The sequence below is a fragment of the Octopus sinensis genome, linkage group LG11 (assembly GCF_006345805.1).
Source record: "Octopus sinensis linkage group LG11, ASM634580v1, whole genome shotgun sequence".
Lineage (NCBI taxonomy): Eukaryota > Metazoa > Mollusca > Cephalopoda > Octopoda > Octopodidae > Octopus > Octopus sinensis.
In genome coordinates this window covers 73,576,042-73,593,366 of record NC_043007.1, presented here as the reverse complement: position 1 = coordinate 73,593,366, position 17,325 = coordinate 73,576,042, and the positions used below count along the sequence as shown (strand labels likewise).

General features: G+C 37.0%; 1 protein-coding gene across 1 annotated transcript in view; it reads left to right on the top strand.

The window, feature by feature from the left end:
* The window catches only part of LOC115217022 (glycogen [starch] synthase), a 43,118-nt gene extending 25,793 nt beyond the window's left edge, over positions 1-17,325 (top strand). Inside the window, 10 exon segments of the mRNA XM_036507706.1 lie at positions 425-545; positions 3,347-3,513; positions 5,220-5,298; positions 5,616-5,729; positions 8,356-8,482; positions 10,111-10,216; positions 10,218-10,431; positions 12,989-13,090; positions 15,494-15,565; positions 15,948-17,325. Of these exon segments, the coding sequence (XP_036363599.1) occupies positions 425-545; positions 3,347-3,513; positions 5,220-5,298; positions 5,616-5,729; positions 8,356-8,482; positions 10,111-10,216; positions 10,218-10,431; positions 12,989-13,090; positions 15,494-15,565; positions 15,948-16,157 (1,312 nt within the window). The 3' untranslated portion in view covers positions 16,158-17,325.

Genomic DNA, 17,325 nt, shown 5'->3' with positions numbered 1-17,325 from the left:
TGCTGTGTTGTTTTTTTATTTTGTAAACATGTCCATGAGTGTTAGACATAGAATTCAAAAAGGTTCTCAAGATTGTTGTTTGAAATATGGTGGATAGTCTTGTGTCTATTATGTCAGTTGCCAGATGTTGGTGCTTTAATGTGTCCATGCTCAGGGAAGCGAGACATTTAGTATATGGTAGATGCTTCACTGTGGGTATTGGTCTGGTTGCATGTTTCTGAACAGTTTCCTGGAGATTGATATGTTGAGCAAGATAGGTGTTCTATCAATCAGCCTACCCACAAAGTTTCATTTCTTTCTACTTTTTCAAGTTTCCAATATATCTTGAAACCTCACTTCAGTGGAGGCAGCAATGACTAGATGTAAGATAAATTTCTCTTACATTTCTATATATTTATATCTTATATATATTTCTGTCCACCAGGCATTATGACTTTGATCTTGACAAAACTTTGTACATGTTCATTGCTGGTCGTTACGAATTCTCGAATAAAGGTGCGGACATGTTTATTGAGGCTTTGGCACGCCTGAACTATTACCTCAAGGTAAGTTGTGGTATTCATTTCTTATATAACCACAAAGTTACAATTTTGTGGGGTTGTGGCAAGAGGGGACTTTGATTATATCAACCCTGATATGTGACTCATACTTATTGTATTGATCAGAGAAAGACAAAAGGCAAAGTTTACCCCAAAATATTTAGCTACCATTGCACCTATATAAATATTTTCTAGTTATTAACTATATAAACAATGTTTAACTGAGGGATTTTTGTCAATGTTTGCATGAGATATTTGGGATCTACATTACTTCTTTTCTCTAATTATCTCTATTATCATCCAATATTACTTTTAAGTTAAAGCTGGACAAAATGCTTAGTGACATTTTGTCTGTCTTTATGTCCTGAGTTCAAATTCTGCCAGGGTTGACTTGCCTTTCATCCTTCCAAGTACCAGTTGAACACTGGGTTTGATATAATCAACTTACCTCTCCCCCAAACTTGCTGATCAAAATTTGAAACCCATATTACTTTTAAGTTATTTCTACAGTTATCCTATAGAATTTAGAGTCAGCACTAAAAGTTATGATGTTTTGAGATGAAAAACGTCATAACTTTTGTATTCGAAAGGTCATAACTTTCAGTATTGGCTCTAAATTCTATAGGACACCTGTAGAAATAACTTAAAAGTGATTGAATCACACTGCTAACACAAAAAGTAGGACACTATTGACTTGTAAACCTTTATTACACATGGTAGTATAAACAAAATATGGTGCCCCTACCAGCAATTGACATCCAATAGTTATATTGATTTTCACTTACTTTTTTGTTCTGTCTAAAATTGCTGTGTTGTTTTTTGATTTTTTTTTTCTAATTATCATTTGTCATAATTTTTTTTTTTAACCTCAATTTATTCTTAATCTAGCTTTTTTATTTTTGTTACCATCAGTAAAAGTTCATCATCATCTAACTCCTATTTTATGTTCAAGCTTTCACTCTTTTCTCTATGTTCTCTCTTTATCTCTCTTTACCCCTTCTCGCTCTCTCTCTCTCTCACACACACACACACACACACACACAGAACTACAGGGTGTTCAGGCTAAATTTGACAGTCTGCATAAAAGGAAGATAAAACACAATGTCCCATTCAAAACCAAAAATATATCAACTAGATTCTGGCTGGCAGAAAACAGTTTATTCAAAGTAGCTGGTCTCAAGATGGCTCTGGAATCTGATGCATGCATTCCTCACTGTGTCCCTGAGATCTTCAAACACATCCTTGACCTTGGTCACCACTTGGCCTTTGTGTTGCAGGTAGAGTGGTTGGCGTCTTTCTCAACCTTCCCCGATACATTGTAATCCATGGGATGATTACAATCAGGGTAATTAGGACAACAGGAATGGTGAACTCATAGAAATTCTCCAACAACCACTTCTGACTCTTTCTAAAGGTATTACAAAGAGCTGAATCCTGCTGCCACACATATGGCCTTCCAACAGCAACCTTCTCCAGCAGCTTCACACAGCCATCTGAATTGAACCTAAGGTCCTCTCCAAAGATGGGATGAAATCTGATGTACAGATGCAGTCAAAATACCTTCTGTGCCCCTTCCTGCTGGCCATAACTTCATAGTCTCTGTTTCAGTTGTCCATGTCTCATCTTACAGCCTTTGCAGGGTTCACAGAGTAGTAATCATGATGTCAACGTTTTGGTATTCAGTGCGAATAATCATGATACAAGTAACTCTCTTCCAATATTCATATGGCTTCCTGTCCTCCATCTCAGCTAACTTTTACTCAATTACAACTTTAATCTTTATGCTCTCCAACACCAGTGACTGTTCACCAGTACATCAAGCTTTTCCTGAAAAAAAAAAAGGCAACATAAAGAATTATCAAATTTAGCCTGAACACCCTGTATTCATCCAGCTCACATTAACATCTAGGTGATCACCTCAAATTATTCCTTCTTAGAACCGGCTTCCGTGCCAGTGGCACTTAAAAGGCACCATTCGAGTGCGATCGTTACCAGCGTTGCCTTACTGGCACTCGAACCCCATGCTAGAAGGGTGTTAAGAGCACCATCTGAGCGTGATCATTGCCAGAGCGGCTATCTGGCCTCTGTGCCGGTGGCACGTAAAAGACACCATTCGAGTGTGATTGTTACCAGCATCGCCTTACTGGCACATGTGCCAGTGGCATGTGTAAAAGATTCAAGCAAGGTCGTTGCCAGTACCACCTGACTGGCCCCATGCCGGTGGCACGTAAAAACACCTACTACACTCTCGGAGTGATTGGCATTAGGAAGGGCATCCAGCTGTAGAAACTCTGCCAGATCAAGATTGGAGCCTGGTGCAGCCATCTGGTTCGCCAGTCCTCAGTTAAATTGTCCAACCCATGCTAGCATGGAAAGCGGACGTTAAACGATGAGGATGATGATGAAGGTATCCACCACACTTACTTCTCTAATTTAACATACATTTATCATAACCTGTCTTGACAAAGGAATCATACAATGAAGTACTTACTGACTATTTATGTATTTATTCATTCTGCACATTCTAATGGATTAAACTCCCAATGAGTTCTACTTTTAAAATGGGAATGATGTCTTTCAAACTCCAAATCTTTTTTTATGAAGATTATGATGGTTTTAAACAGAGAAGTAAATGAATGGTTGATACCTTCATTAGTCCTTTCATATCACAGGTCTTATGAAGTAGAACTGACTAGTGCTATAAAAAAAAGTATGGTTTTCTCTACCACTGGTATAACCTGTTAATTATTTTAATCAAAAATATTAATCAGATTATTCAAAACTTTTCCTTAAATTTTCACTTTCAGCAACGGAATAGTGACATGACTGTCATAGCTTTTTTGATTTTTCCAACTCGTACAAATAATTACAATGTGGAATCGCTACGAGGACAAGCAATAGCGAAACAGTTACAAGATACGTCTTCGTACGTCATTCACCAGGTTGGGCGCAGGCTGCTGGAGACATGCATGCGGTAGGTTTGCACTTGTTATTGGAAATTTTTTTTTTTTTTTAAATGAGAATTCTCAAAAAAGAAAGAAAGGAAGAATTCTACCTATGTATTGTATACAGAGAAATATTGTTTCATTTATAAACAGTGTGTATTTTGAATGTAGCATATAGTTGTCCTTGAGCCTAAGGTCAAACCCGATTAAACTGACCTGTGATTAAGTGGATTCTATAAGAGACCATCCTAAGATTTTATATGTCAAGCAACATTGTCTAAAAAACCCTTCTTTGAATAGCTATGAATTGAGAGTGACTTAGCTGCTTTTTCTAGTAAGTCAAGCAACTGCACAGATGCTCTCTCTCTCTCTCTCTCTCTCTCTCTCTCTCTCTCTCTCTCTCTCTCTCTCTCATTACTTTGAGCATATGGTATTCTAAATTTCTTAATCTTTAAAATATATAGGTGGAGGCATAGCTGTATGGTTAAGAAAGTTGCTCTGCCACCATGTGGCTTCTGTTTCAGACCTACGTGTGGTTGTGTGTTTGTTTATGAGTGTGTGTGTGTGTGTGTGCATACAAGTGTTTGTGTTTGACCCCTCCATGCCATACCACTATCACCTGACAACTAGTAATTTTGTTTACATCTCTGAAACTTAGCAGTTCAGCAAAAGAGACTAATAAGCACCAGCTTTTTTTTAAAATAAGCACTAAGGTCAATTTGTTCGACTAAACCCTTCAATATTGTGCCCCAGCATGACTGCAGTCTAATGACTGAAACAAATTAAAAATAAAAGATAAAAAACTAAATACAGTTGTTTAGTTGAAAAAAGTTTTCTCATCACAGTAACCCAGAAACTTAGTCAATGTTAACTGAGGTTGAAACAAATTTGTGTGTCAGGCTTACTGATCAGATATACTATTGCTTTTCTTAGTGTGCATTGCATACCTAACATGCATTGCAGAGTTTCCAAAATCTTTGATTTTAAAGTAAGATATGTTTTCCTTGGAAATTGATGAGATATAAGTATTGTCATGGTAGAATATAAAAACAAAATGAAATTAATGAAAATGCCAAGTTCATTTTAATATATATGGCTTTTTAAGGTATCAAGCTGGCAGAATTATTAGCATACCGAGCAAAATACTTAGTGGCATTTTATCTGTCTTTACGTTGTGGGTTCAGATTCCACCAAAGTCAGTTTTGTCTTTCATCCTTTCAGGGTTGATAAAATAGGTACCAGTTGAGCACTGGCATCAATGTAATCAACTAACTCCCTCCCCCAAAATTGCTGGCCCAGTGCCAAAATTTGAAACCAATATGTATGTCTCTTTGTTTTGTGAGAGCATATGGCCTAGTGGTTAGGGCATTGCACTTGTGATCATAAGAGCATAGTTTCAATTCCTGGGCTGGATGGTGTATTGTTTTCTTGAGCAGAATACCTCATTTCACATTACTCCAGTCCATTCAGCTTTAAATGAGTAACCCTGTGACAGACTAGTGCCCCATCCAGTAAAATGCTGTGGCTTCAGTCATTTACATGACATAGAAACTGATTATCCAACACTATGCTTGTTAAGACTCAAAACAGAACTATATTACTCTTTGTTTCAACAGAAATATTAATTATGCAAATATTATATGGATTCATTCAATGTAAAAATTTGTTCTATTTAAGACATATAATGATATATATATATTGTTACTTTTCTCTACTTGAAATTTCTCCAATATAGTGGAAATATTCCTAAAGGAAGTGATATTTTACTTGAAGAAGATATTGTCAAATTAAAAAGGTGTATCTACAGTGCACAGGTAAGGATTTCAATAATGTTTCAGTAAATTTTCTTATTTTACTGGAAATTGCTTCAACAATGAAACACAAATACTCAATTATTAAACAATTTTTTTTCATTTCTCAATCCTCTAATGTATTAAATGATCGCCAACATTTATCTTTCTAATTATTAACAATCAATGAAAAATATAATATATCAATCATCTTAGACAGTTTAGTGCTGTATGCACAGATATACAATTCATAATTGAATATCAACATGTTTTTTTTTGGGTTTTTTTTTACCTCATTTAAATCTTTCTGTTAAGTGTAATTTCTGACTGATACATTTCAGCGAAGAGAATTACCGCCAGTATGCACTCATAATGTAATTGATGATGCTAAAGACCAAGTACTCAATGCCATTCGTCGCTGCAAATTATTCAACGATCGTGAAGACAGGGTGAAGGTATTTATCGTTTACTTGTAGATTATATTTTAGGCACCAGAATTTAAAAGTTTATGCAATAAATAACTTTTGCTCTTTGTCCAAGAGTACATAAATGAGATATTTGGAATGAATGGGAGGAGGAGAGCCTGCCAAATGTTGACCCAGTAGAGGGACCAGCTATCAGAATAGACACCTCCCTAGTAGATAAATATGAATTAAAGACCTATGATGGGGTTTAATGTCTGAGCTGATTCAGTGGTAGTTAAAGAGAAGAAATTCCAGATGAAGAAGAAACACCTAGAATTAAGAGGTCTCAAATTTGGTATATTGGTGTACTTTTTCAAGCTGAATCTGAGTTTGTGAGCCTACCAAATGTTGACCCAGTAGAGGGACCAGCTATCAGAATAGACACCTCCCTAGTAGATAAAGCAATTGAGTGTATGAAGCCAAGAAAAGCCCCCCGGCCCATCAGGAATCACTGCTGAAATGCTTAAAACATCTGGTGGTGTGAGCTATAGCCTAGTCACCTGCATTATAAACCAGGTAGTTTATGATGGAGTCATACCTAATGACTGGCGTAGCAGAACCATAGTCAACTGCTACAAGGGTAAAGGTGATGCTCTAGATAGAAATAACTACAGGGGTTTCAAACTGTTGGATCATGTGATGAAGGTCACAGAGAGGGTCATAGCCCATCTCATTAGGGAGAGAGTCTGCTTAGATGACATTCAGTTCGGTTATGTGCTGGGTAGAAGCACCACTGATGCCATATTCCTGATTTGACAACTGCAGGAGAAATATCTAGCTAAAGATAAACCCCTATACTTAGCTTTTGTAGACTTGGAGAAAGCCTTTGACAGTGTCCCCCATTCCCTTATCTGGTTGGCGATGTGGAAACTGGAGATTGACAAATGGTTAATAAGGGCTGTACAGGCCCTTTACAGAGAGGCCATTAGTAAGGTTAGGATTGGTAATGAGTATAGTGAAGAATTTCAGGTAGAAGTAGGGGTCCACCAAGGTTCAGCCCTCAGTCCTCTTTTATTCATCATAGTCCTCCAGACAATAACAGAGGAATTCAAGATTGGTTGCCCCTGGGAGCTCCTCTATGTGGATGACCTGGCCCTCATAGCGGAATCACTACCGGAACTAGAAAAGAAATTTTGGGTGTGAAAGCAAGGTTTAGAATCAGAAGGCCTTAGAGTCAATGTAGCAAAGACCAAAGTTCTAGTAAGTAGGAAGGCGAACTCATCCCACACACCCTCAGGTAGGTGGCCCTGCTCAATCTGTAAAAAAGGTGTAAGTAGAAGCTCCATGATGCATAAGAGATGCAGCAACATCAAAGGAAAATTAACTGACAAGATAGCTTTCGTGTGCGGCAGATGCACAGGGGCAATAGATACTCAGAAAACAGATTCCATCACACTCCAGGGGGAGAAACTAGAAGTAGTTGATAGCTTCCACTACTTAGGTGACCAAGTTAGTAGTGGGGGTGGATGCTCAGAGAGTGTTACCACTAGAATAAGAATAGCTTGGGCGAAGTTTAGAAAGCTTCTTCCCCTACTAGCAACAAAGGGTCTCTCGCTCAGGGTGAAAGGTAGATTGTACGACACATGTGTGCGAACTGCCATGGTCCATGGCAGTGGAACATGGGCCATGACTGCAGAGGACATGCGTAGGCTTGAAAGAAATGAAGTTAGCATGATCCGCAGGATGTGTAATGTCAGTGTGTACGCACGATAGAGTGTAAGCGTCCTGAGAGAAATGTTGGACATAAGAAGCATTGGATGTGACATGCAGGAGAGATGCTTCCATTGGTATGGTCATGTACTGCGGATGGATGAGGAGAGATGTGTGAAGAAGTGCCACTCCCAAATAGTTGAAGGAATCTGGGATAGAGGTAGACCCAGGAAGACATGGGATGAGGTAGTCAAGCATGACCTTCGAATATAGGGCCTCACAGAGGCAATGATGAAAGACTGAGACCTCTGGAGATATGCTGTGACTGCGAAGACCCGACAAATGAAGTGAGTTCATGGCTTGCAAGACAGCCTGCTGTGCTTACCTTGGATTGTATGGCGACCTACTGTGCTTGAGGAGACCTATTGAGTCAAGTACATCAAAATAAAAATTAAATAGAAATTGTAGTTGTGATACCTGGACTGGTGGCACATAAATAACACCATCTGAACGTGGCCGATGCCAGCGCCGCCTTGACGGTGGCATGTAAAAAGCACCAACCGATCATGGACGTTGCCAGCCTCCTCTGGCCCCTGTGTCGGTGGCATGTAAAAAGTACCCACTACACTCATGGAGTGGTTGGCGTTAGGAAGGACATCCGGCTGTAGAAACACTGCTAGATCAGACTGGAGCCTGGTGCAGCCTCCTGGCTTCCCAGACCCTGGTTGAACTGTCCAACCCAGGCTAGCATGGAAAACAGACATTAAACGATGAGGATGATATATATATATATATATATATATATATATATATATATATAGAGAGAGAGAGAGAGAGAGAGAGAGAGAGAGAGAGAGAGACGCATATACATGTGTGTGTATATATATATATATATCTAACAGGTGTATATGTGTATGTGTGTGTTTACTTCAACTCTGTTTTTTATTCAATTTTCAATGTATTTTAGGTAATATTTCATCCTGAATTTTTGAATTCTACAAATCCGCTTTTTGGTTTGGACTATGAAGACTTTGTCCGAGGCTGTCATCTTGGTGTCTTTCCATCTTATTATGAACCCTGGGGTTACACACCTGGTAATCATATTTTCTTTCCATTTGTTCTCCAGTTATAAACTGATATTTACCGAAAATGGTTTCTGATCCTCTAAATCAGTCACTGGTTGTCTTATCACATTTCTTTCTGTTGAGACTGATTGTCTTATATTTCTTTCTGTTGTGTTATAGGGCTAACTACTTTTATCTTTTTATTGTGTTTCAAGAGGGTTGTTATGTCAATAATAAACACATGTGCTAATTCTATTTTACTTCTTTACTGTTTATGTATCAATTGATTAACTGTTTAACCAATTAACTAATAGATTGTTTGAATAATCATTTGGTTAATCAATCAATCAGTTATGCTTGTCAAAGTCTCTTCATCACCATTCATGGCCTTTCTACTCCAGAACTGCTTCAAGTCCTAAAGCAGAACATTAATAATAAAAATTTTAAAAAATGAAATACAATCAGTGTGTGTTATCATTGGCCTAACTACCCTCCCTAGATGCAATAAATGTGTTTCATGTTATAACTTCAAATCAAATCAAGAATCTTTCAAACCAAGTACAAAAATGGACTACTTTTATCTTGAGTTTGATTTCTTATTTCATGCTGATCTGAGTTTCTTATATGTTAAATAATCCATTAAAATTGATGATGATCAGCTACAGTTTGTCTATAGAATTTAGTTCCTTCAAAAGATAAGTCCAGCTGCCTAGAAGAATAAAGATTCTAATATTTTAGTTCTTTGCTCTTCATCTAAGTTTGAAAGACAGGGAAAGTTGGCTGGCACTTGGTTGTGAGCAATATAATGAAGAAGAGAATTAAGTGACAGAGTATGTACAGTGATGTGAGTGTGAGGGGAGAGGATAAACTCAGAAAACTGAAAGAAATATTTTAAGAAAATGTCAGAAGTCTGGTGGGTGAGGAGGCTAGAATTGAAGATGATGAAATTGCCAATCCCACAGCAATGACTCCTCTTTTTGTATCCTGTCAAATGCCTTCTCATTTATAATTATTCAGCAGAGCCAGTTATAGTAAAGGACTGTGTTGCTTTTCTTGACTCTCCTCATTTTCTTTACTTGTAAAAAGCACACAGTACACTCTGTAAAGTGGTTGGCATTAGGAAGGGCATTCATCCATAAAAACTTTGCTGAAACAGAAAATTGGAGCTGGCAGAAACGTTAGCTTGCTGGGCAAAATGCTTAGCGGTATTTCGTCTGCCGTTACGTTCTGAGTTCAAATTCCACTGAGGTTGACTTTGCCTTTCATCCTTTTGGGGTCGATAAATTAAGTACCATTTACGCACTGGGGTCGATGTAATTGACTTAATCCCTTTGTCTGTCCTTGTTTGTCCCCTCCATGTTTAGCCCCTTGTGGGCAATAAAGAAATAAGAAAATTGGAGCTTGGTGTAGCTCTCTGGCTTACCACCTCCTGTCAAACCATCCAACCCATGCCAACATGGAAAACAGATGTTAAATAATGATAATGATGATGATGTATGTTTTTATAAATTCTGATCATCATTTAGGTGATTTTATTCAATTTTGTTTTTTCTTCTAATTAATACCTAAAAATACTGATGTTTAGAGATTCACAGTATCCTACTTTAAATCTTATTTCAGTTCAATTTCTTAGAATTAAACATTTTTTAATATTTCAGCTGAATGTACTGTCATGGGTATCCCTAGTGTAACAACAAATCTTTCTGGGTTTGGTTGCTTCATGCAAGAACATATTGTTGATCCTAAATCCTATGGCATATATATACTTTAAATCTTATTTCAGTTCAATTTCTTAGAATTAAACATTTTTTAATATTTCAGCTGAATGTACTGTCATGGGTATCCCTAGTGTAACAACAAATCTTTCTGGGTTTGGTTGCTTCATGCAAGAACATATTGTTGATCCTAAATCCTATGGCATATATATCACAGATCGGCGTTTCAGAAATCCAGAAGAATCGGTGCAACAATTGACACAAGTAAGTTTATTCTTTTGTTACTATTGTAGTAGTATACCAGGTAAAATGCATAGCAACGTTTCGTCTGTCTTCTTTCTCTGAGTTCAAATTGACTTTACTTTTCATCCTTTGATTGACTTTGCTTTTCATCCTTTCAGGGTCAATAAAATAAGTACCAGTTGAAAACTGGGGTCGATAACATTGACTAACCTCTCTTCCAAAATTCAGGGCTTGTCCTTATACTAGAAAGGTTATTATTCTGGTCGTAGAATATCTCTCTATATATATAAACGGCAAAATGTCTGTGTGTGTCCTTTATACAAATCCACAATTTTTCAGTTAGAGGGCTCGCACTTTCTGTGGTCATTCAAAACCGTCCAAGAGTGGTCGTGCACATCTTTACATTTCCCCAGTCACCCCGCAAAGCCATTAAAAAATCAATAGAAGTGACTTTTTTGTGAATTTTCTATCCAAAACCCAATCAAAAGGCCCAAAACTTGATATGCCAATTGAATGCCAGCTAGCTGTATGTGATTGGTCGGAGATTTGGACAGTACTCGCGTGTATATGCGCACGCATGCAGTTTTATATGCATGCACTAGCACTATGATCCGGCGTTGTCAGGTCATAGTGCTAGTTAGGACATAAAATTCCTGATTACTAATCAGATTTCAGTATTGATTGCAAAACAAACTATTAATTATTCTTTTATCTTTCATATCTTCTGTTGTCTCTTTTTTGCTTCAGTTGTTGGATTGTGGCCATGTTGGGCACCACTTTGAAGGGTTTTGTTGAACAAATTGACCCTAGCTCTTATTTTTTCTTTTAAATCTTGTACTTATTCTATCAATCACTTTTGCTAAATCACTAAATTATTATACCTGTAATGTAAAAAAAATTCATTAACAATAATAACAGTTCTTATCAAGAATGGCAAGAAGAGACAAGGGAAAAATTAAAATTGATTAAAAATTGAATGTGAGCATTTGGTGGGGGTTGAGTTTGATCGTATTAGCTCTTTTCAGTGAAGTCATTATCATCATCACTTAATGTCCATTCTCTATGCTTGTCTGTTACTAATATGTACTAATAGACCTTATATCAATTGTGAGAATGTATTGGATTTGAGTGAAAAACATTCACTGATTATTGAATTTAAAGCATCATCATAATCGTCATCATCGTTTTCCATGCTAGCATGGGTTGGACGGTTCAACCAGGGTCTGGGAAGCCAGAAGGCTGCACCAAGCTCCAGTCTGTTCTGACAGTATTTCTACAGTTGGATGCTCTTCCTAATGCCAACCACTCCGTGAGTGTAGTGGGTGCTTTTTACGTGCCACCAGCACAGGTGCCAGAGGAGGCTGGCAACGTCCACGATCGGTTGGTGCTTTTTACGTGCTACCGGCACGGACGCCAGTCAACGTGGCGCTGGCATCGGCCACGTTCGGATGTTGCTTTTTAGGTGCCACCGGCACGTGGCTATGGAAAATTTTCAGGAGATGTCTTCTATGTAAAGAATATATTTAGGCAGGGATCTAATATATGTAATTTGGTGAGCACTGAAACGTTTTTAATTATCAATTAGATTTGCAGCAATAATGAAGAAAACAATTATTGGTAGAAATGTTTATTTTTGTAAAAAAATGGTAAGGGAGGAAACTCAATATGCATGTCCCAGAACCATACAGTTTAAAGGTAAAGGATAAAAGAAAAATTCAAGCAGTTAAAATTGTGAGAGTCCAACTCCTGATTATGTGTTCTCATTAACTTAGTTTTTAAAGTAATCTTCATATTACAAATGTAAGCATGAAGCTTGCTTTGCAACCATGTGGTTTTCGGGTCAGTTCCACTGTACAGTACTTTGGTCAAATGTCTTCTACTATAGCTCCAGGCTGACCAATGTAAAGTGAATGAATTTGGTATGCAGAAACTGTATGGAAGTTTATTGTATAAGTGTATCTTTATGTTTACCCCACATATCATACTACTTGATCACCAGTGTTGGTTTGTTTATGTCCTTGTAACTTTTAATTTGGTCATATTTTATAGAAAGTTGCAAAGACATCTCTATATATATAAACGGCAAAATGTGTGTGTGTGTGTGTGTCCTTTATACAAATCCACAATTTTTCAGTTAGAGGGCTCGTACTTTCTATGTTCATTCAAAACCGTCCAAGGGTGATCGTGCACATCTTTACATTTCCCCAGTCACCCCGCAAAGCCATTAAAAAATCAATAGAACTGACTCTTTTGTGAATTTTCTATCCAAAACCCAATCAAAAATGCCCGAAACTTGATACGCCAATTGAATGCCAGCTAGCTATATGTGATTGGGCGGAGATTTGGACAGTACTCACGTGTATGTGCGCACGCACGCAGCTGTATATGCATGCACTAGCACTATGACCCAGCAATGCTTGGTCATAGTGCTGATACTGTAATAATCTGTTTGATTATTCTAAATATAATCACATGTTATGCTAGAATATGTTTGGTTTTGCTTGATAGACATGTTAGTAGATTAAAAAAAATTAAAACTCTACATAGTAACAAACTTAAACTATTAATTTATTTTCAGACTTTATTCGACTTTACTTGTTTATCGCGTCGTCAAAGAATTATTCAGAGAAACCGTACTGAACGCCTTAGTGAATTGCTTGACTGGAAGAATCTTGGAGTTGTAAGTGCTTTCTTTTATAATTTTAAATGAAGTTTATTGTGGAATATTTATTCTAATACCAAAATATTTCTTAACTTCTTTCTAAGTATAAAATCTACACTTTATATTAGACACAACATTACGAAAAGAGGAGAAGCAATTTGCTTGCATTTTTATGTCTAATAAAAGATTAGTAATTAAAATTATCTTTTTCTTTTATCTTTTACTTGTTTCAGTCATTAGACTATGGCTATGCTGGAGCACTGCCTTGAATGATTTTTAGTTGAATGAATTGACTCAGTACTTATCATTTTTTTCAAACCTGGTACTTATTCTATCAGTCTCTTCTGCCGAACCACTAAGTTACATGCACATAAATACACACACGATGAGCTTCTTTCAGTTTCCGTCAAATTCTACCAATTCCACTCACAAGGCTTTGGTTGACTTGACACTATAGTAGAAGACACTTGCCCAAGGTGCCATGCAGTGGGACTGAACCTGGAAGCATGTGTTTCGGAAGAAACATCTTACTGCACAGCCATGCCTGTGCATGTTATTTCTCATTTTTGTTATTGAAAAAAACTAAATATATCACCAGCATTTTATTTGTTCAATTTTATTTTTAAAAAATAATAATTTTTTCATATTAGTTCAATGCTTCATGTTGTTGTTTAGTCACAGGTCAGCCTTGGCTTAGTAAACCTTTGACCAAATGTATTCCACCTGACTCAATAAACATGTGATAAATTGTATTCCAGCTGTGATTGCATAGGATCAGAAGATCAAGGGTTCCAACCGTTACCAATCATCTTATTGTATGGGAAGGACTACTTTGTTCAAAGTACCTCTCTTTATTTAAGAAGGAAGATTTGGCTCCTTTTGTATTTTTTAGCTGGTTGTTAGAAAGAAAAGTCTGTGTGTGTGTATGTATGTGTGTTTATTTACGTATGACAGTTTCTTTGTTATTTCAAAACTGGATCTTGAAGAAAGAAGTTAGAAGCCTAAATTATCATCATCATTATCATCATCTTTTAATGTCCATCATCTAGTTTGGATAGTTTGACAGAATCTGATGCACCACAGGTCTGTGTCAAGCTTCAGTGTCTGCTTTGGTATGGTTTCTATGGCTTGATACCCATCCTAATACCAACCATTTTACAGAATGTACTGTTGCTTTTTCTCACGACACTGGCACCAGCAAGGTCACATTAACTCAAGATAGAAAAAAAAACCCTACTCAACTGAAGTGGGAGTGGATGTAATGGAAAGGGAAGTGATTTTATGCAAGGTGTTGAGAAACTAAACTTTGATTGAAAACACAGATACATGGTCAACCCACATCATATAAGGGTGGCTGAAAAAAAAGATAAAGATGACAGTGATGAGGTGCCAGGCTGTACTCTCAAAGTACAAGGTGAATATGAGAGGGAAGTGGAACAGAGGACCTGGAAGAACCAGTGGATAAGGTTAGAAGATTATGGGAGGGGAGAGTAGGGAATGGTGAACAAGGAGGGAGGTGAGCTTGATGGTAAATATTAGTTTGGGGTGGGAGACAAGAGAAATTGGAGTGGCTCTCAAAGAAGTTAAGTCACAGTACATAAAGTGAGACAGAGCTGCAATATAAAAAACTGCAGACAGATGAGAAATAGGGAGATGATGTGTGGGGTGGGGGAGTGAGGAGGAGAAAGAGGGAGACATACAGTGACAGAAATGGAAGTCAGAGATACATAGGGGTGGATATAATAAGAGAGAGTGTTGAGGATAAGATATGGTAGTCATAAGGGGTGGTAGCTCTGAGGAAAGGAAGTGATAACTGGTGGCATAGAAAGGGTGATCAGTGGAAAATAAAGTGGGATGGTAGCATGGAAAACGGACATTAAATGATGATCAATGGAAATAGTAGTTGTGATACCTGTGCCGGTAGCACATAAAAAGCACCATCCGAACATGGCCGTTGTCAGCGCCGCCTCGACTGGCTTCTGTGCTGGTGGCACATAAAAAGCACCATCCAAACGTGGCCAATGCCAGCGCCGCCTTGGCTGGCTTCCGTGCCGGTGGCACGTTAAAAGCACCAACCGATTGTGGCCGATGCCAGACTCCCCTGGCATGTAAAAAGCACCCACTACACTCACGGAGTGGTTGGCGTTAGGAAGGGCATCCAGCTGTAGAAACACTGCCAGATCAGACTGGAGCTTGGTGCAGCCCCTGGCTTCCCAGACCCCAGTCAAACCGTCCAACCCGTGCTAGCGCGGAAAACGGACGTTAAACGATGATGATAATGATATATATATATATATTTATTTATTTATTTATTCTAGGTGAGTTGCATTACTGTTTTAGTTTTAGGAGACTATCACTTAGTATTTTCTTCACAAATTCTGACATTCTTTTTAATGTATTTAATTGCATTATTTTCTCCAGTATTATGTGAAAGCTCGTCGAATAGCACTTCATAAAACCCATCCAGAAATATTTAATGAAGACAGTTTAACCGTGAGTAATCAATGTTTGTTAATATTAAATGAAATTTAAATATGTTGTTAATTTTGATTTAGATATGTTGCTAATATTGATCAGATATTCAGTTTGTAATTAATATTGCATTAATCAAAGGTTAATTTTGTATATTTTAATGATTAGAAAGGAGACATTATAATTCTTCCTCTTTGTTTTTGTTTCATTTCTGTATCCATTCTCGTTTCAACACACACAAATGCAATCATAATTTTGTCCTTTTTTACAATAATTTTTTTCTCAGAGATTATAGTTTTTTAGTAATTTTATCATTTATGTTGGTTGTTCTTTGTTGGAAATTGTAGAAATGTCTAGTTTGTTTCTGTTTTTGCTTTGACATTGTAAATCTTTTTCTTTTCAGGGTAAGAAGATCTTATTTCCACGTCCTCCATCTGAGCCCCCATCACCAGCCTCTTCTCGAGCCACAACACCAGTGCCAAGTGATGGGGAAGAAAATGATGATGGACATGATGAAGAGCAGGAAGAATTAGAGGCCAGAGTGCTTGGTTTAACAGTTAGCTCAGATGATGGGCAAAATGGGCTGAGTCCATCCGAACCAGATATTTCTTAACTATATCTTTTTCCAAAAGACTAAGAAATGTCTGATACTATTAGAATTTAATTAGGACTTAAGAAATTTTATCATGTTTCAAATTATATTTAAGATATGTTAGTGATTTTAGTGATGTGAAAATATTTTATTCTCCTATGTTATGGCACTTTTACTACTGTTTTTATTGTATGCAATTTCTCCTCTAACCCTCGATTAACAAAAGCAACAGTTATTTTTTTTATTGTATCAACCAATTTCTAGTTACAGTGAAAAGAAAGAGAAATTATTATAGTTCAAAAATGATTATATCTCGCTGGAGATGGTTGCTTAAACTGTTTGCTTCTGTTCAAAACAATTTTTTTTTTGACGATTTTTTGATGATTTTTAGAAATTTCATTGATGTTTTTTTTCTCCTCCTTGTGGAATCGTTAAATCCAACGTTGACCATTTTGTTGGTATTGGCTGTGTGATCCTAGAACATGTTCTCTGATTTTTAGATTCTTTTCTTGCTATAATAACAGAATTATCTGGAACATGACTAAATTATCAAAACCATGTGAAAAAGATTTTTGAAATATAATTTCCTGATTGTTAATATTATTTATTATACCGAAAATAAATTTTTATCCATGAACAGTTAACCAGTCCTCAGGTATGTTGGGCAGTTTATAGTCCTATTATTGCTTGTAGACCAATCAACTAGTCGATGGACTTTTGTTTTTTTTCCACTTGAAATGTTTCTCAATATATGATTTTTCTCTGTAAGGCAGTGAACTAGCAGAATCGTTTGCAAACTGGACAAAATGCTTGGCAGCATTTTTGTAAGCATTTTGTCTATTTTTACATTCTCAGTTCAAATTCCATCAAGGCCAACTTTGCCTTTCATCCTTGATAAAATAAGTACCAGTTGAGCACTGGGGTCGATGTAATCGGCTTATCTCTTCTGTTTCTGGCCGTGTGCCAAAATTCGAAACCAGTGTATGATTTATCTCTATGTATTGAATCATGAAAAAAAAAAACGTTTTTAGTGTTGCTGATTAGACAGAAAAATGTTTACTTTACTTGTTAACCTTCTGGTAAAAGAAAAAAGACAACTATTTGCTCTTGTTAATTACTGGACAAACTGAACAGATATTAATCTGTCAACTTGAACACTAAATAGATCTTCTGTAGTCAACAACAGTTT